This window comes from Staurois parvus, unplaced genomic scaffold, assembly GCF_062004578.1.
Source record: "Staurois parvus isolate SC_StPar_1 unplaced genomic scaffold, SC_StPar_1.0 ptg001635l, whole genome shotgun sequence".
Classification (NCBI taxonomy): domain Eukaryota; kingdom Metazoa; phylum Chordata; class Amphibia; order Anura; family Ranidae; genus Staurois; species Staurois parvus.
In genome coordinates, this window is record NW_028319431.1 from 141,976 (window position 1) to 163,278 (window position 21,303).

General features: G+C 47.6%; 1 protein-coding gene across 2 annotated transcripts in view; it reads left to right on the forward strand.

Moving 5' to 3' along the window:
• LOC149434974 (proteinase-activated receptor 1-like) overlaps positions 1-12,753 on the forward strand; it is a 78,372-nt gene extending 65,619 nt beyond the window's left edge. The window contains exons 1-2 of one of the 2 annotated variants that reach the window (XM_089663152.1): positions 11,148-12,155; positions 12,530-12,753. In XM_089663152.1, the coding sequence (XP_089519278.1) occupies positions 11,148-12,155; positions 12,530-12,601 (1,080 nt within the window). In that variant the 3' untranslated portion in view covers positions 12,602-12,753. Of the gene's footprint in view, positions 1-11,147 lie in introns of those variants that run through there. The other variant, XM_089663151.1, reaches the window with a different exon arrangement.
• The last annotated feature ends 8,550 nt before the right edge of the window (positions 12,754-21,303 follow it).

Consider the following 21,303-nt stretch of genomic DNA (forward strand, 5'->3'; position numbering starts at 1 on the left):
GTGCTTTACACCACGGCATCCGACGCTTTGCATTGCACTTGGTGATGGAAGGCTTGGATGCAGCTGCTCGGCCATGGAAACCCATTCCATGAAGCTCTCTACGCACTGTTGTTGGGCTCATCTGAAGGCCACACCAAGTTTGGAGGTCTTTAGCTATTGACTCTGCAGACAGTTGGTGACTTCTGCGCACTGTGCGCTTCAGCATGTGCTGACCCCGCCCTGTCATGTGACGTGGCCTACCACTTGGTGGCTGAGTGGCTGTTGTTCCCAGTGGCTTCCACTTTGTTATAATCCCACTAACAGTTGAGCGTGGAATATTTAGTAGCCAGGAAATGTCACGGATGGACTTATTGCCCAGGTGGCCACCTATCACGGGACCACGCTTGGAGTCACTGAGCTCCTGAGAGCGACCCATTCTTTCACCAATGTTTGTAGAAGCTGTCTGCATGCCTAGGGGATGGATTGTATACACCTGTGTCCATGGAGGGGATTGGAGCACCTGAATCACATGATATGGAGGGGATTGGAACACCTGAATCACATGATTGGGAGGGGATTGGAACACCTGAATCACATGATATGGAGGGGAATGGAACACCTGAATCACATGATATGGAGGGGATTGGAACACCCGAATCACATGATTGGGAGGGGATTGGAACACCTGAATCACATGATTTGGAGGGGATTGGAACACCCGAATCACATGATTTGGAGGGGATTGGAACACCTGAATCACATGATTTGGAGGGGATTGGAACACCTGAATCACATGATATGGAGGGGATTGGAACACCTGAATCACATGATATGGAGGGGATTGGAACACCTGAATCACATGATATGGAGGGGATTGGAACACCTGAATCACATGATATGGAGGGGATTGGAACACCTGAATCACATGTTATGGAGGGGATTGGGACACCTAAATCACATGATTGGGAGGGGATTGGAACACCTGAATCACATGATTTGGAGGGCGGGGACAATACTTTTGGCAATATAGTGTTTATACACCTTTTTGTCTTCTATGTATTTCTGTTTGCTTCCTTCCTGGGTCTTTCCTTCCATCATATTTTTCTTTTTGCAACCAAATCTTCCCTTTATATACAGTTTTTTCATTATTTACTTCTAAGCAAAGGAACTGATTGGTTAATCAAACCCTTGTAGCGGTACCCCCAAAGGAGCCGGCGGTATGTAAGGTCCCTTAAGTAGTTTCCCCAAGATTTCCCTGCAGCCAGGCACACAGGCACTCCGTTGGCTCAATGACCAGTCTAGGTGTAGGCTTTCCTGATGCTTTGTTGCAGAACTTGGATAGGTGTAGGCTTTCCTGATGCTTTGTTGCAGAACGTGACCTTGGATAGGTGTGGGGTAACTGTGGGATGTTCTAGTAACTTTAAGGAGCGATTAGAGGACACTAAAGTCCCTCAGAGTCCTTCCACAAAACTGAGCTATACCAGGACGCCATGAACAATGTCCCCCTTTGAGTATTGCTGACTCTAGCACAAGAGGGGATTTCTCACACCAGTCTGTACTCAGTAATGTCCTCGGACAATTGAACACCTTCTTCCACTATCTTCCAGACACCTCCCCCAGCTGAAAGTCCCTCAGCTCCAGCAAGAAGAAGAATAGCCCCCCCACTAGCCGAACTGGGACCTCGTTCCACAGCAAGCATGTGGCAGGCCCGGCAGCAGTCCCCAAGGCTGTGATCTCCTCCTTCTAGAAGAAGACTCCTCTGCTCCAAGTTTCAGAGAATTTATACCCCCTCCCAGCCGCCATCTTGGCACACCGTCCCCAGGGATTGGCCAGGGCTGCATAAATGTTCAGCTGCTGATTTGAATCTCCTTGCCCTCTATCTGGTAGAATTCATCCAGCCAAACAGGGGGAAGCAGTCAACCCTAAAGCCAGTGAAATACAGAACAGACCAAAGTAATTGCATGCAGATACACTGATCACAGTGAGCAAAGAACTACATTTACCTACCCTAGAACCTACCTGGGAGGGTGCTACAGTTACTTCCCTGACAGAAGGTGGTTTTTAGGATTGCCATATCTTTGACCTGAAGGATGTCATAGTTGGGGGCTCTAAAGCCGGCCTTACACAGCCCTGTCAGCACCACCCGGCTCATCGACTCAACAAAAGTCGAAATTCAATGGAAATCTGCTGAACAGTGACTGCATCCTATCAGAGGAGGTCACTGGTTGGTATTCAGGCAGCCATGGTTGCTGCAGCTGCCAGAATACAGTAGCCAGCAATGGAGGTTCCTTCATCCATACTGTTTAGCATGAATGGGAAGTAGACTGGAGGTGGGCTGAACAAGAGAAATTGAACCATGTATGGCTAGCTTTCATCACCCCATCCTCCACAAGGACAAGGGGGTTCTTCTGAAGTTAGTATTGCTTTTCCATCTCTGAGAGATCAATGTGTTGCCTCCTCTTGTTCATTTCTCTCATCCCAGATTGCTTTTCACTCCCTGAATGTCACACAGTGGCCAGTATTCATCTGTCCTCCATGGCTTCCTTCTGTAAGGTGGACTTAGGTGTGGTCATTTCTGAGGGTTCCCACATTGTCTATTACACGATGGACTTCCCAGATGATATCCCGATCGAACTCAACCAACAGACAGTGTTCCATGGTCCATGTCACTGCTCATTCTTACAGGTCAGAAGGTACCTGGTGGGCACCAGACATCTGTCTACAGGTATGAAGAGCTGGTACCTGGTCCTCAAATCACACATTCACCATGTTCTATCACCGGTGGCTGTGGAAACCAGCCAAGACATGACACCTAAAGGGTTGCCTCCTGGTATAATCCACTGTTTAAGGATGTTTTTGGGCATCTCAGATGTCTACTGTGTACCCAATGAAATTGGAAAAAAAATAATTATTACTCAGTGTAAAGGGTAAAATCTTTTCCTCCTGTAGTCCTGTAGTATCTTCTTTAACCCCTTCCTGCCTACCGGACACTTCTACCTCTTTCCTGCCTACTGGGCACTGTCACCCCCTTCCTGCCTACAGGGCACTTCTACCCCCTTCCTGCCTACAGGGCACCTCTACCCCCTTCCTGCCTACCGGGCACCTCTACCCCCTTCCTGCCTACAGGGCACTTCTACCCCCTTCCCGCCCACCGGGCACCTCTACCCCCTTCCCGCCCACAGGGCACTTCTACCCCCTTCCTGCCTACCGGGCACTTCTACCCCCTTCCTGCCTACCGGGCACTTCTACCCCCTTCCTGCCTACCGGGCACTGTCACCCCCTTCCTGCCTACAGGGCACTTCTACCCCCCTCCTGCCTACAGGGCACTTCTACCCCCTTCCTGCCTATTGGGTACTTCTACCCCCTTCCTGCCTACCGGGCACTTCCACCCCCTTCCTGCCTACCGGGCACTTCTACCCCCTTCCTGCCTACCGGGCACTGTCACCCCCTTCCTGCCTACAGGACACTTCTACCCCCTTCCTGCCCACCGGACACTTCTACCCCCTTCCGGCCCACCGGACACTTCTACCCCCTTCCTGCCCACCGGGCACTTCTACCCCCTTCCTGCCTACAGGACACTTCTACCCCCTTCCTGCCTACAGGGCACTTCTACCCCCTTCCTGCCTACAGGGCACTTCTACCCCCTTCCTGCCTACCGGACACTTCTACCCCCTTCCTGCCCACTGGGCACTTCTACCCCCTTCCTGCCTACCGGGCACTTCTACCCCCTTCCTGCCTACAGGGCACTTCTACCCCCTTCCTGCCTACAGGGCACTTCTACCCCTTCCTGCCTACAGGGCACTTCTACCCCCTTCCTGCCTACCGGGCACTTCTACCCCCTTCCTGCCTACCGGGCACTTCTACCCCCTTCCTGCCTACAGGGCACTTCTACCCCCTTCCTGCCTACCGGGCACTTCTACCCCCTTCCTGCCTACCGGGCACTGTCACCCCCTTCCTGCCTACAGGGCACTTCTACCCCCCTCCTGCCTACAGGGCACTTCTACCCCCTTCCTGCCTATTGGGCACTTCTACCCCCTTCCTGCCTACCGGGCACTTCCACCCCCTTCCTGCCTACCGGGCACTTCTACCCCCTTCCTGCCTACCGGGCACTGTCACCCCCTTCCTGCCTACAGGACACTTCTACCCCCTTCCTGCCCACCGGGCACTTCTACCCCCTTCCGGCCCACCGGACACTTCTACCCCCTTCCTGCCTACCGGGCACTTCTACCCCCTTCCTGCCTACAGGGCACTTCTACCCCCTTCCTGCCTACAGGACACTTCTACCCCCTTCCTGCCTACAGGGCACTTCTACCCCCTTCCTGCCTACAGGGCACTTCTACCCCCTTCCTGCCTACAGGGCACTTCTACCCCTTCCTGCCTACAGGGCACTTCTACCCCCTTCCTGCCCACAGGACACTTCTACCCCCTTCCTGCCTACCGGTCACTCCTACCCCCTTCCTGCCCACTGGGCACTTCCCCCCTTTTTTCTTAGTTTCTGTTATAAAATTGTATAAATAAGCAATTTTTTTTTTACATGTGATCAGCTGTGATTGGACACAGCTGATCACATGACCGTGCCGACGTCATCAGCTCTTTCTGCTGATCAGTGATCCACTGTGTCCCAGGGACACAGCGCACCACCAATTGCCGCAGAGTGGGAGGATGTCATATGACGTCCTCCTAGAACGAGAGGACCGCCGCCCGCCCGTCATTCCCTTATATGGTGTGCCGGAGGCTGTTAAATATTTGACCTTCCTGGGCTTGCTTACAGAATCTACAACCACTAGAATCAGCTGTGCCTTAAGGTTTGCCTGGTGTCCAACCTTCTGGAGTCAAAGCATATTCCAAGAAAGTTGCTGGACCTCTTGGTTTGCCTAGTGTCCAGCCTCCTGGAGCCAAAGCATATACCCAGAGATCTGCTGGACCTCTTGGTTTACGTAGTGTGCAACCTCCTAGAGCCCAAAAATATTCCCAGAGATCTGCTGGACCTTTTGATTTGCCTAGCATCCAACCTCCTAGAGCTGAAGCATATACCCAAAGATCTGCTGGCCCTCTTGGTTTACCTAGTGTCCAACCTCCTAGAGCTGAAGCATATACCCAGAAATCTGCTGGACCTCTTGGTTTACCTAGTGTTCAACCTCCTAGAGCCAAAAAATATTCCCAGAGATCTTCTGGACCTCTTGGTTTGCCTAGCATCCAACCTCCTAGAGCTGAAGCATATACCCAAAGATCTGCTGGACTTCTTGGTTTGCCTAGCATCCAACCTCCTAGAGCCAAAAAATATTCCCAGAGATCTGCTGGACTCCTTGGTTTACCTAGTGTCCAACCCCCTAGAGCCAAAAAATATTCACAAAGATCTGTTGGACCTCTTGGTTTGCCTAGTATCCAACCTCCTAGAGCCAAAGAATATTCCCAATGATCTGCTGGACCTCTTGGTTTGCCTAGTATCCAACCTCCTAGAGCCAAAGAATATTCCCAGAGATCTGCTGGACCTCTTGGTTTGCCTAGTATCCAACTTCCAAGACCCAAAGAATATTCCCAGAGATCTGCTGGACCTCTTGGTTTGCCTAGTATCCAACCTCCTAGAGCCAAAGAATATTCCCAGAGATCTGCTGGACCTCTTGGTTTGCCTAGTATCCAACTTCCAAGACCCAAAGAATATTCCCAGAGATCTGCTGGAGTTCTTGGTTTGCCTAGTATCCAACCTCCTAGAGCTGAAGCATATACCCAGAGATCTGCTGGACTTCTTGGTTTGCCTAGTATCCAACTTCCAAGAGCCAAAGAATATTCCCAGAGATCTGCTGGACCTCTTGGTTAGCCTAGTGTCCAGCCTCCTAGAGCTGAAGCATATTCCCAAAGATCTGATGGACCTCTTGGTTTGCCTAGTGTCCAGACTCCTAGAGCTGAAGCATATTCCCAGAGATCTGCTGGACTTCTTGGTTTGCCTAGTGTCCAACCTCCTAGAGCTGAAGCATATACCCAGAGATCTGCTGGACTTCTTGGTTTGCCTAGTGTCCAGCCTCCTAGAGCTGAAGCATATTCCCAGAGATCTGCTGGACCTCTTGGTTTACCTAGTGTCCAACCTCCTAGAGCTGAAGCATATACCCAGAGATCTGCTGTGAATTTTTTTTAAAAGAAGTTTATTGCCATATGCACAAATATATTGTATATCCTACACAACATACCAGTTATATCGCTCAAGGGCTGTCTTCCACTGAGGATCCTGTCCATATAGACCATATTCATAAAAATGTCTTTGGACATCTTCTAGCTTCATAGAGGAACATTAAAATTCACCATTTTTTTTCCAGTCTGCTAAGCCAAGGACATCTGTTCGTGTCTAATGTAATATTACTTACATAGAAAAATAGTCTCCTCAGAAAAGTTCTTGTGGCATTATCCATAATATCATCCTCAATTACCCCCAGGAGGCCACTGAGTGGGTTACATATGTTTGGAAATCGAAAGTGCCAGCTGGGTAACTTGGGGAACCACTGTGGTCGGACTTTAGCACATTCACACACCATATGTACGAATGTTCCCTCAGTTACAAGGCATTCATGACAGGTTGCAGAGTCTCTCCTACCCATCTTAACCCCTTGACGCTGAGCGCACGCAAATATGCGGCCTCTCGACATCTGGGCCTTGACGGCGATTGGCCACATATATACGTACCATTTGAAAATACATATGTGCTGAGAGCGCATGCCTTGCCTTAACCTGAACCCCTATAAAAGTACCTGAGACAGCAATGGGACATTGAGGAGGGGGCCGCAGGTCGGGTTGTGCGTCTAACGGAAATAAAGTCGATTTATCCAAAATCTCCAAATTCCTGAATAATTGAGAAGTCTGCAGATGGTAAAGAGTCTGGATCATTTAAATATAAGAGCATATCATCAGCGTACGTAACACACGCTCTTCAAGTTCCCCTATACATAGGCCCTTTACATTAACATCCTCTCTTACTTTCACAGCCAATGGCTCAATGGTCAGTGCGAATAAGAGATAAAGGGCAACCCTGTCTGGTTCCCCTATAAATCTGAAACGGGTCCAAGATAAGCCCAATGACCCTTACTCAAGCCACAGGTTCACTATAGAGAAATTTCACCCAAGTGATAAATCTAGATCCAAAACCATACCTGTCCAGGAGTGGAAAAAGATATGTCCATTCCACAGAATCAAAAGCCTTTTTTTGTATCTAAGGATGCAATTACTCTACGGGCAGAATTATCATGAGTACCTTGTACGTTTATGAACAATTGCCTGATGTTAATGTACGCACATCTACTCGGCATAAAACCTGTAACGGAACCGGTACCCGACCGCACTTGGGTATATTCCGTTATACCGCAGCTTCCCCTGTCCGAACACCATCCACGGACCACACCCTTGAAATCCCTCAGGAAATAGACAGCACCCAGCTCTTCTTAATACAGGAAGCAAACTACCTTTATTGTACACAATCAACATGTTTTATACAGAGGGCGGGGAAAGACAACCTGGGACAGGAAACACATCATCAGCCCGCCCCATCAGTGGGAGGCTGCAGGAAACACCTCATCACCCCTCCCCATCCAACCAAGACACAGAACAATGGGATGAAGCACATGGCAAACAAACAATGGACAGCCATGTGGCCGAGAACAAAGGAACACACACTATACACAAGCTGGGACATTCACATTTACACACCCTGTACCCTTTAACAGGCACAGGGTCACTTAAACATAAGAATTTGGGAAGATGATACAGAGGTCCCCCCACCCCCAAAAGTCACTCCCGTCACAAAACCCATTTGATTTGCTCCAACATAACTTGGTAATCACAGACTGCAGCCTCCTCGCCAACACTTTCGCCAAAATCTTGATGTCCACATTGTTCAATGAGATGGGGCGATATGATCCGCACACCTAGGGATCCTTCCCCAGCTTAGGTAACGATACTATCAATGCCTCGTAGAAGATGGTAATTTTCCCTCCCATCTAGCTAAATGATATACTCATAGTTAGTAGGGCACCTGGAATTCCTTATATGTTTGATACCATTCAATTGGGTAGCCATCCAATCCCGACTTACAAAGAGCGAAAGAAGCCTCTCTCATAGAAGATGGTCATTTTCCCTCTCGTCCAGCTAAATTATATACTCGGAGTAAGTAGGGCCACAATTCCTTATATGTTTGATACCATTCAATTGGGTAGCCATCCAACCACAGAGACTTATAAAGAGCGAAAGAAGCCTCTTTCATAGATGATGGTCATTTTCCCTCTTGTCTAGCTAAATTATATACTCGGAGTAAGTAGGGCCACAATTCCTATGTTTGATACCATTCAATTGGGTAGCCATCCAACCCCGACTTATAACGAACGAAAGAAGCCTCTCTCATAGAAGATGGTCATTTTCCCTCCCGTCCAGCTAAATTATATACTCGGAGTAAGTAGGGCCACAATTCCTTATATGTTTGATACCATTCAATTGGGTAGCCATCCAACCCCGACTTACAAAGAGCGAAAGAAGCCTCTCTCATAGAAGATGGTCATTTTCCCTCCCGTCCAGCTAAATTATATACTCGGAGTAAGTAGGGCCACAATTCCTTATATGTTTGATACCATTCAATTGGGTAGCCATCCAACCACAGAGACTTATAAAGAGCGAAAGAAGCCTCTTTCATAGATGATGGTCATTTTCCCTCTTGTCTAGCTAAATTATATACTCGGAGTAAGTAGGGCCACAATTCCTATGTTTGATACCATTCAATTGGGTAGCCATCCAACCCCGACTTATAACGAACGAAAGAAGCCTCTCTCATAGAAGATGGTCATTTTCCCTCCCGTCCAGCTAAATTATATACTCGGAGTAAGTAGGGCCACAATTCCTTATATGTTTGATACCATTCAATTGGGTAGCCATCCAACCCCGACTTACAAAGAGCGAAAGAAGCCTCTCTCATAGAAGATGGTCATTTTCCCTCCCGTCCAGCTAAATTATATACTCGGAGTAAGTAGGGCCACAATTCCTATGTTTGATACCACTCAATTGGGTAGCCATCCAACCCCGACTTACAAAGAGCGAAAGAAGCCTCTCTCATAGAAGATGGTCATTTTCCCTCCCGTCCAGCTAAATTATATACTCGGAGTAAGTAGGGCCACAATTCCTATGTTTGATACCACTCAATTGGGTAGCCATCCAACCCCGACTTACAAAGAGCGAAAGAAGCCTCTCTCATAGAAGATGGTCATTTTCCCTCCCGTCCAGCTAAATTATATACTCGGAGTAAGTAGGGCCACAATTCCGTATATGTTTGATACCACTCAATTGGGTAGCCATCCAACCCCGACTTACAAAGAGCGAAAGAAGCCTCTCTCATAGAAGATGGTCATTTTCCCTCCCGTCCAGCTAAATTATATACTCGGAGTAAGTAGGGCCACAATTCCTATGTTTGATACCACTCAATTGGGTAGCCATCCAACCCCGACTTACAAAGAGCGAAAGAAGCCTCTCTCATAGAAGATGGTCATTTTCCCTCCCGTCCAGCTAAATTATATACTCGGAGTAAGTAGGGCCACAATTCCGTATATGTTTGATACCACTCAATTGGGTAGCCATCCAACCCCGACTTACAAAGAGCGAAAGAAGCCTCTCTCATAGAAGATGGTCATTTTCCCTCCCGTCCAGCTAAATTATATACTCGGAGTAAGTAGGGCCACAATTCCTATGTTTGATACCATTCAATTGGGTAGCCATCCAACCCCGACTTATAACGAACGAAAGAAGCCTCTCTCATAGAAGATGGTCATTTTCCCTCCCGTCCAGCTAAATTATATACTCGGAGTAAGTAGGGCCACAATTCCTATGTTTGATACCATTCAATTGGGTAGCCATCCAACCCCGACTTATAACGAACGAAAGAAGCCTCTCTCATAGAAGATGGTCATTTTCCCTCCCGTCCAGCTAAATTATATACTCGGAGTAAGTAGGGCCACAATTCCTATGTTTGATACCACTCAATTGGGTAGCCATCCAACCCCGACTTACAAAGAGCGAAAGAAGCCTCTCTCATAGAAGATGGTCATTTTCCCTCCCGTCCAGCTAAATTATATACTCGGAGTAAGTAGAGCCACAATTCCTTATATGTTTGATACCACTCAATTCGGTAGCCATCCAACCATAGAGATTTATGAAGGGCGAAAGAAGCCATTGCAGCTTTAGACTCGTCAGTCGTAATGGCTTGATCCGATGCTTCACTACGTTCCCTGAGCAATCTAGGTAATGGAATAGAGGAGAGATACGAGGAGATATCAGAATCTGAAACCCCTCCTTGTGATTGATAGAGAACTTGACAAAACTGCTCAAACATATGTAACACTCCCTGGGAGTCCTCTACAGTGCATCCCTGAGATGTCCAGAGATGCAAAATAGATATCAGGGTATAGGAGGGTGTTGCTTACAAAGCCATAAGGCCACCAAAAATGTGTCTACATTGATGTCATTGATTGTTACTAGATTGTCTTGCCAAGAGCAGACGATATGCACGTGAACATTCCTGCCGCATTATGTAATTGGTTGGAGATGAATTGCGCACATAGCACTCCATCGAGGCTACCTGTGACCCTGCCTTAGCAATGTCCACCCCCAAAGCTCTGGAAAGGTCTCTAACAGTTTTCAGAAACGCTCCTCGAAGAGTAACCTTAAACGCCTCCCACTGTGTGTGGGAAGATCGGTATCTCTGCTATTTTCTGCCCAATAGTGACTTATAGCCGACACCCAATTGAGTTTCACATAATCCTCCTGTAATCATTACGCATTCCTACGCCAATGTTTAATCCCAGGAAGTGCACCCAGTTGTAGCCCAACCTCCACAGGTCAATGATCAGAAATAGCACGTGGCAAATATTTTACACTCTGTATCAAGGAGCCCCCATCTAAGGTGGACAGGACCATATCAAGACGAGCTGCTGTGCCTTTTGATTTGCCTAGTGTCCAACCTTCTAGAGCCGAGGCATATAACCCGAGATCTGCTGTGACCTTCCTCTTACATTGGAGTCATCAGCAGATCTCAGGGCACCCAACATTAAGGGGACACACAAGAGATCACAGCTGTCCTCCTGTTTGATGTAATGTAAAAAATGCTGCAAAATGTTTCTCGTACGATGACTTCAGCTCATATTTTGATGTTTTCAGGTAATGAAACCACGGTGAATACAACCCAACAAATTGAGGTCCACATACTGCAAAAAACATTTTTACATGAATTTAGGGAGTATATGAACAGCTGGTTGGTGACGAGGTTTGTGCCCTCCATCTATACCGTGGTTCTCCTCGTGGCTCTTCCTCTCAATATAATGGCGATCGTCGTGTTCTTGGTGAAGGTGAAGGTGAAGAAGCCGGCAGCGGTGTACCTGCTGAACCTAGCCACTGCTGATGTTCTCTTTGTTAGTATTCTTCCCTTCCACATCGTATACCGATTCTCAGGAAATAACTGGGTGGTGGGGGAAGGGATGTGCCGATTTGTCACGTCCATGTATTTAAGTAACATGCGTGGATCTATCCTGCTGATGATGAGTATCAGTGTGGACCGGTTCCTGGCTCTGGTCTACCCAATCCAGTCCCTTCCCTGGCGCACAGTGAGACGAGCCTGGCTGGTGTGTTGCTGCATCTGGGCGATATCGATGGCCAGCACTGCGCCGATTCTCATAGCGCAACAAACCCAAACATTTCCCGACCTAAAGATCACAACCTGTTCTGATGTTCAGGATGCCGAATTGGTTGAAAGGTTTCATGTTTACTACATTTTCCCCTTTTTTATCTCACTTTTATATTTCTTGCCTTTAATTATCACAACCTTCTGTTACATTGGAATCGTCCGCAGTCTCAGCGCTCCAAAAATGAAGGGCGCCCAGAAGAGATCCCGAGCCGTCCTCCTGTCTGTGGTTGTGATGTGTGTGTTTGTCCTCTGCTTTGGCCCAGCCAATGTCATTTGGTTCATGCATTTCCTGAAGGTCTATCACCAAGCCGGCAACTTCCTGTACATCGTCTACGTCATCAGTGTCAGTATGAGCAGTGTCAGTTGTTGTCTGGATCCTCTGATCTATTACTACGCATCCTCCCAGTGGCAGAGACACGTGTACAGCCTGCTGGGATGGAAGAGAGAACATACACCACCAGTAGACCAGCAGCGGGTCCTCCTCCACCAGTAGGCCAGCAGCGGGTCCTCCTCCACCAGTAGACCAGCAGCGGGTCCTCCTCCACCAGTAGACCAGCAGCGGGTCCTCCTCCACCAGTAGGCCAGCAGCGGGTCCTCCTCCACCAGTAGACCAGCAGGTGGTCCTCCTCCACCAGTAGACCAACAGCGGGTCCTCCTCCACCAGTAGACCAGCAGCGGGTCCTCCTCCACCAGTAGACCAGCAGCGGGTCCTCCTCCACCAGTAGACCAGCAGCGGGTCCTCCTCCACCAGTAGACCAGCAGCGGGTCCTCCTCCACCAGTAGACCAGCAGCGGGTCCTCCTCCACCAGTAGGCCAGCAGCGGGTCCTCCTCCACCAGTAGACCAGCAGCGGGTCCTCCTCCATAAAGACCAGATACAGAGAATTCCCAACAAACCTCCTGAGATTTCCCAGATTATATAACTGGAGGAGGCAGAACTTCTCCAGAAAGTGATCCCCTTTATATAGAAAAATAACAAAATGACAGTATTGAACATGATCCCCTTTTTTTCATTTCCAATCTGTTTATGGAAGTTTCAACAAATCAGAAATAAAACGGTACAATGCAAGAAAAATGGCGCAGTACAGTTGCATGGCTTCCATGCATCGTCACATCCATAGAGTCTGGCATATGAAAAGCTAAGGCCATGGCTGCATTCCCTGAATATTAAGTATCCTGTCAACTTACCACGGGTCTCTCTCCCCGAAGGGAGGGGTCACCCCAACCTAAAATTAGCATTGTCATTAAACCCTCTTAATCCAAATAATTAGCTTCTCAGGTAGGAACATGGTCCATGGTGACCATCCTATAGCCCCATGGGCCCTCCCAAGTGGCCAAGAGACCATGCAGAAAAAGACAATAGAGAAGGTTAAGGAATAAAGGAAAAGGATAGAAAAAGTAATAGAAATAGAAAAAGAAAGGAAAAGCAGCGAGCAGCTCCCGCATCTCTAAAAGGTTCACTAAGATCCAGATGAGGTGGGCCCTTGTCAGGTAAGCGAACCAAGGATCCCAAGTTTTTTCAAATCTGGGCATTTTATCCTGCAGAATGGCAGAGAGGCGTTCATGAAGCATTATCCAGAAAGATTTGGCCTTCAAAAGATCAAAGGGTATCCCGGGGGATTTCCAAGATCTTGCTTTTGTTATCCTTGCTATAAAGATAAGTGCTGTGAGGCGCTGGGTGGGTCTCGGAGTTCCCTCTGAAGTTTGGCCAAGTAGTGCCTGTGACATAAATGTCAGAGTAGAATCATTGTGTCAGTAGTGGGGATGTCATGTGATCTGTAGAAATATGTCATTGTAGATCTCGTCTCATTCCATGTTATTACAGATCAGTGTTCAGTATTCAGTCAGAGACATATGTCCACCAATCAGTGTTCAGTATTCAGTCAGAGACATACGTCCTCCAATCAGTGTTCAATATTCAGTCAGAGACATATGTTCACCAATCAGTGTTCAGTATTCAGTCAGAGACATACGTCCTCCAATCAGTGTTCAATATTCAGTCAGAGACATATGTCCTCCAATCAGTGTTCAGTATTCAGTCAGAGACATATGTCTTCCAATCAGTGTTCAGTATTCAGTCAGAGACATATGTCTTCCAATCAGTGTTCAGTATTCAGTCAGAGACATATGTCCTCCAATCAGTGTTCAGTATTCAGTCAGAGACATATGTCCACCAATCAGTATTCAGTCAGAGACATACGTCCTCCAATCAGTGTTCAGCATTCAGTCAGAGACATATGTTCACCAATAAGTGTTCATTATTCAGTCAGAGACATATGTTCACCAATCAGTATTCAGTCAGAGACATATGTCCTCCAATCAGTGTTCAGCATTCAGTCAGAGACATATGTTCACCAATCAGTGTTCAGTATTCAGTCAGAGACATACGTCCTCCAATCAGTGTTCAGCATTCAGTCAGAGACATATGTTCACCAATCAGTGTTCAGCATTCAGTCAGAGACATATGTTCACCAATCAGTGTTCAGCATTCAGTCAGAAACATATGTCCTCCAATCAGTGTTCAGCATTCAGTCAGAGACATATGTTCACCAATCAGTGTTCAGTATTCAGTCAGAGACATATGTTCACCAATCAGTGTTCAGCATTCAGTCAGAGACATATGTTCACCAATCTGTGTTCAGTATTCAGTCAGAGACATATGTTCACCAATCAGTGTTCAGTATTCAGTCAGAGACATATGTTCACCAATCAGTGTTCAGTATTCAGTCAGAGACATATGTTCACCAATCTGTGTTCAGTATTCAGTCAGAGACATATGTTCACCAATCAGTGTTCATTATTCAGTCAGAGACATATGTCCTCCAATCAGTTTTCAGTATTCAGTCAGAGACATATGTTCACCAATCAGTGTTCATTATTCAGTCAGAGACATATGTCCTCCAATCAGTTTTCAGTATTCGGTCAAAGACATATGTTCACCAATCAGTGTTCAGTATTGAGTCAGAGACATATGTTCACCAATCAGTGATCAGCATTCAGTCAGAGACATATGTCCTCCAATCAGTATTCAGTCAGAGACATATGTCCTCCAATCAGTATTCAGTCAGAGACATATGTTCACCAATAAGTGTTCAGTATTCAGTCAGAGACATATGTTCACCAATAAGTGTTCAGTATTCAGTCAGAGACATATGTTCACCAATCAGCATCTGAAAGGACAGAGCAGCTTCTAGGCTGGAGGTGACACCTGGATGCCAATAAAACGTTGTCACCTACAGTATGTAGCCACAGTTTGCCACCTTCTTGAAATCTAAAAGAAGAGCTCCAGCCATTTCAGCTTTAAGAAACTGCAGGGGACCAGGAGGGGGCTCCGATCTGTCTGCCAGCTCTGATTTATATCCACAGATCAGAGGAATTGGGTTCACCTCTCATAAAAGCTAAAATATTAGTTGCAGAGAGATGAAAATACTTCCTTCTGATTGGACACACTGTAGGCTACATCTACATGTAAAACTGTATTTGTAGCCTCTGTAGAATCCCAGAGAAACGCAGAAAACGGTTATATGGCGCCTGATTGCGACAGCTGACCAGTGATTGTTACTGTCACCATCGGACTGATGCGCTGGTGTCGGAAATTCTATGCCTGACTTGGTGATCCAAACCGTTCCTGGTCCAATCGACTTCAGAACCCAGAACGTCCTGTGGGCTGGTACAGGAACACCCCCCAGGGTTGATTGGCCAAGGACTAATGTCCAGCCCATGTCCATATTTCATTAAATTGAGGACCTGAGTTATGGACGTTGTGATTCATACAGAGCCGGTTCCACATGACTGGCGGATCGCTGACTTTCTCTGACTTGCTCCAGTCGCAGGATAGATCTCGGTAAAAGTTTTATTTCTGTTTTTATTCCCTTTTTATTTTATAGTCAATAGCCAATTGTGTGTCTTTTTGTCTTTTTTGTATTTTCTGTAAATATTTTTTCTTTGTTTATATTTTATGCTCCGCCCACTTTTCGGGATATTAGATCATAAAATTAATAAGTGACTTCTGTGTACTAAGCTCGGGCTCATCTCTCCGGAGAGATTAGATTGTATTGTATTGTAGTGTCTATGTGCTCAGTCTAAGTTCATTGCCAATCTGTATGCAATTGCACTGCGTGTTGGCAGATTGCATGCAGATTGTAAAGTAGCAGATCTGCCAGACGGAGATCTGTGTGTATGTGTGGGGTGTCCCAGAAGACCGTTCTGCGTACAAACTGTTGGGTGGTGGCAAGCTACCTTTTGTTGTATGTCTGTGTGGGAGTGTGTGGGGAAGGCGAGTGTCTGGTGTGGGGGAGGGGTGGGGTGTGTGGACAGTGGAAGAGTGATTAACACCGGGATTCTAGCTTGTAGGATAGCGGGAGGAATCCTAGAAGGGTGCGCCAATTTCTAGGCTGCTCCCCAACCCTTAGAGTGCACCAGATTGTATATAAGATTCGTATCTGCCTGTGTGTGGTCAGCCAGCTGGATTGGAGTGGAGTCTCCCTCTAGTGGTGGCCAGAGGTAGTGCGGGCTGTGAAAGTGTATCACGGCCGGTCTTATATGCTCAAAGTCCCCCTCATTCCCTCTTACCCCAGTCATGGGCCACATCCCGGTTAGCTAGTTGCTGTGGGCATGACAGTGACCACTTACATCATAATCCAGTGGAGTTCCCCCTTAGATCAGAATCCAGCAGAGTGCCCCCTTAGATCAGAATCCATCAGAGTGCCCCCTTAGATCAGAATCCATCAGAGTGCCCCTTACATCAGAATCCATCAGAGTGTCCCCTTAGATCAGAATCCAGCAGAGTGCCCCCTTAGATCAGATTCCAACAGAGTGCCCCTTAGATCAGAGTACATCAGAGTGTCCCCTTAGATCAGAGTCCATCAGAGTGTCCCCTTAGATCAGAATCCAGCAGAGTGTCCCCTTACATCAGAATCCATCAGAGTGCCCCCTTAGATCAGAATCCATCAGAGTGCCCCTTACATCAGAATCCATCAGAGTGTCCCCTTAGATCAGAATCCATCAGAGTGCCCCCTTAGATCAGATTCCAACAGAGTGCCCCTTAGATCAGAGTACATCAGAGTGTCCCCTTAGATCAGAGTCCATCAGAGTGTCCCCTTAGATCAGAATCCAGCAGAGTGTCCCCTTACATCAGAATCCATCAGAGTGTCCCCTTACATTAGAATCCATCAGAGTGCCCCATTACATCAGAATCCATCAGAGTGCCCCCTTACATCAGAATCCATCAGCGTGCCCCCTTACATCAGAATCCAGCAGAGTGCCCCCTTACATCAGAATCCAGCAGAGTGCCCCCTTACATCAGAATCCATCAGAGTGCCCCCTTACATCAGAATCCAGCAGAGTGCCCCCTTACATTAGAATCCATCAGAGTGCCCCATTACATCAGAATCCATCAGAGTGCCCCCTTACATCAGAATCCATCAGAGTGTCCCTTTACATCAGAATCCATCAGAGTGTCCCCTTACATCAGAATCCAGCAGAGTGCCCCCTTACATTAGAATCCATCAGAGTGCCCCATTACATCAGAATCCATCAGAGTGCCCTCTTACATCAGAATCCATCAGAATGTCCCTTTACATTAGAATCCATCAGAGTGTCCCCTTACATTAGAATCCATCAGAGTGTCCCCTTACATCAGAATCCATCAGAGTGTCCCCTTACATCAGAATCCAGCAGAGCGCCCCCTTACATTAGAATCCATCAGAGTGCCCCATTACATCAGAATCCATCAGAGTGTCCCCTTACATCAGAATCCATCAGAGTGCCCCTTTACATTAGAATCCATCAGAGTGTCCCCTTACATCAGAATCCAGCAGAGTGCCCCCTTACATTAGAATCCATCAGAGTGCCCCATTACATCAGAATCCATCAGAGTGCCCCTTTACATTAGAATCCATCAGAGTGTCCCCTTACATCAGAATCCATCAGAGTGTCCCCTTACATCAGAATCCATCAGCGTGCCCCCTTACATTAGAATCCATCAGAGTGCCCCATTACATCAGAATCCATCAGAGTGCCCCCTTACATCAGAATCCATCAGAGTGTCCCCTTACATTAGAATCCATCAGAGTGCCCCATTACATCAGAATCCATCAGAGTGCCCCCTTACATCAGAATCCATCAGAGTGCCCCCTTACATCAGAATCCATCAGAGTGTCCCCTTACATCAGAATCCATCAGAGTGTCCCCTTACATCAGAATCCATCAGAGTGTCCCTTTACATTAGAATCCATCAGAGTGTCCCCTTACATTAGAATCCATCAGAGTGCCCCATTACATCAGAATCCATCAGAGTGCCCCCTTACATCAGAATCCATCAGAGTGCCCCATTACATCAGAATCCATCAGAGTGTCCCCTTACATGAGAATCCATCAGCGTGCCCCCTTACATCAGAATCCATCAGAGTGTCCCCTTACATCAGAATCCATCAGCGTGCCCCCTTACATCAGAATCCATCAGCGTGCCCCCTTACATCAGAATCCATCAGCGTGCCCCCTTACATCAGAATCCATCAGAGTGCCCCCTTACATCAGAATCCAGCAGACTGCCCCCTTACATCAGAATCCATCAGCGTGCCCCCTTACATCAGAATCCATCAGAGTGCCCCCTTAGATCAGAGTTTAGTTGTCCCTAAGTGCTATCTGGACATGGAATTAGCTGTGTAAGTGTGTGAAGCTCCTGGAAGAACGGGAGAGGAGAGACAGGTGGGGGATGGGGAGAATTCAGCGGACTGCTCACTCTCCCCAGACTGGGATCTGAAGGCTCAGGAAGAGGCATCAATCATGCAGTCACGATGGGTCTGCAGGAGGCTGTACCTCCAATCTCCCGCTCACACATCCCCTCTGTCAGGCCCAATACTGGCTGCACATGGGGGATTGCAGTGTGGGTGGGGCAGAGACAGAGGATGGGGGGGGAGAAGGCAGAACAGATCCCTCTCTTCTCTCATCCATGCGGGGGGGGGGGGGTTGTGCTGGCTGGTCTGTGTGAGCGTCACGGACACTCGGCCTTCACAGCTGCAGCCAGTCCTCTCCTAGGTTTAGGGCAGCTTCTCTCAGGCACAACAACCATGGTGGGGGGAGTTGCCTGGGGGGGAGAAATCTGATGGGGGGCACAGTCCACCCCAGCACCCCCCTAGATCCGGCCATGGGTCAGCTAGCAATATAGTTTTAGTGAGATGGAGTTCATGACATTATGTGCTTCATCCCACATGTGCAGGGTGACAATACGGTGAGATCTGGCCGAAGAGGTGCAAGACCTACCTGAGGGCCCGGATGGTGTTGCCTTCTCAGGGGCCAACTGTGCGGCCGGGGCCACATCATCAATGCCTTCAGGGAAACCAGGAAGTAGACAGAAGATAGAAAAGCAAATCAAAAAGAAAGAACGAGCGTTGGATGGCTGTAGTATCGGGTGGAGGTTCCCTTTCAGTGCGGACACTATAGGTGGATGTTGGCTTCTTCATAGAATGGGATTGCTTTGCAGAAAGATGTTATTAGGATGTCAATGGAACTTCTCAGTAATAGGTCCTAGGAACGGTCCCTGGAATGGCTTGTTAGTATATCCTAGGAACGGTCCCTGGAATGGCTTGTTAGAATCCCCTAGGAACGGTCCCTGGAATGGCTTGTTAGAATCCCCTAGGAACGGTCCCTGGAATGGCTTGTTAGAATCCCCTAGGAACGGTCCCTGGAATGGCTTGTTAGTATATCCTATGAACGGTCCCTGGAATGGCTTGTTAGTATATCCTATGAACGGTCCCTGGAATGGCTTGTTAGTATATCCTATGAACGGTCCCTGGAATGGCTTGTTAGTATATCCTATGAACGGTCCCTGGAATGGCTTGTTAGTATATCCTATGAACGGTCCCTGGAATGGCTTGTTAGTATATCCTATGAACGGTCCCTGGAATGGCTTGTTAGTATATCCTAGGAACGGTCCCTGGAATGTCTTGTTAGTATATCCTATGAACGGTCCCTGGAATGGCTTGTTAGTATATCCTATGAACGGTCCCTGGAATGGCTTGTTAGTATATCCTATGAACGGTCCCTGGAATGGCTTGTTAGTATATCCTATGAACGGTCCCTGGAATGGCTTGTTAGTATATCCTATGAACGGTCCCTGGAATGGCTTGTTAGTATATCCTAGGAACGGTCCCTGGAATGTCTTGTTAGTATATCCTAGGAACGGTCCCTGGAATGGCTTGTTAGTATATCCTATGAACGGTCCCTGGAATGGCTTGTTAGTATATCCTAGGAACGGTCCCTGGAATGTCTTGTTAGTATATCCTAGGAACGGTCCCTGGAATGTCTTGTTAGTATATCCTAGGAACGGTCCCTGGAATGGCTTGTTAGTATATCCTAGGAACGGTCCCTGGAATGGCTTGTTATTATATCCTATGAACGGTCCCTGGAATGGCTTGTTAGTATATCCTAGGAACGGTCCCTGGAATGGCTTGTTAGTATATCCTAGGAACGGTCCCTGGAATGTCTTGTTAGTATATCCTAGGAACGGTCCCTGGAATGTCTTGTTAGTATATCCTATGAACGGTCCCTGGAATGGCTTGTTAGTATATCCTATGAACGGTCCCTGGAATGGCTTGTTAGTATATCCTAGGAACGGTCCCTGGAATGTCTTGTTAGTATATCCTAGGAACGGTCCCTGGAATGGTTTGTTAGTATACCCTATGAACGGTCCCTGGAATGGCTTGTTAGAGTCATCTATGAACGGTCCCTGGAATGGCTTGTTAGAGTCCCCTAGGATCCCTGGAACATGTTGTGATTCATTCTGTAGAAAGACGGCTTGTCTCCTAATACTGTACAGAGGCATTTCCCAATCTGGGTCAAGACTCCAAAATCACAGAAATGACCGTCTCTGGTCATTGTTACGTGTTACTCGTCTCTGGCCATTGTTACGTGTTACTCGTCTCTGGTCATTGTTACGTGTTACTCGTCTCTGGCCATTGTTACGTGTTACTCGTCTCTGGTCATTGTTACGTGTTACTCGTCTCTGGTCATTGTTACGTGTTACTCGTCTCTGGTCATTGTTACGTGTTACTCGTCTCTGGCCATTGTTCCGTGTTACTCGTCTCTGGCCATTGTTACGTGGTACTCGTCTCTGGTCATTGTTACGTGTTACTCGTCTCTGGCCATTGTTACGTGTTACTCGTCTCTGGCCATTGTTACGTGTTACTCGTCTCTGGCCATTGTTACGTGTTACTCGTCTCTGGTCATTGTTACGTGTTACTCGTCTCTGGTCATTGTTACGTGTTACTCGTCTCTGGTCATTGTTACGTGTTACTCGTCTCTGGCCATTGTTACGTGTTACTCGTCTCTGGCCATTGTTACGTGTTACTCGTCTCTGGCCATTGTTACGTGTTACTCGTCTCTGGCCATTGTTACGTGTTACTCGTCTCTGGCCATTGTTACGTGGTACTCGTCTCTGGCCATTGTTACGTGGTACTCGTCTCTGGCCATTGTTACGTGGTACTCGTCTCTGGCCATTGTTACGTGGTACTCGTCTCTGGCCATTGTTACGTGGTACTCGTCTCTGGCCATTGTCACGTGTTACTCGTCTCTGGTCATTGTTACGTGTTACTCGTCTCTGGTCATTGTTACGTGTTACTCGTCT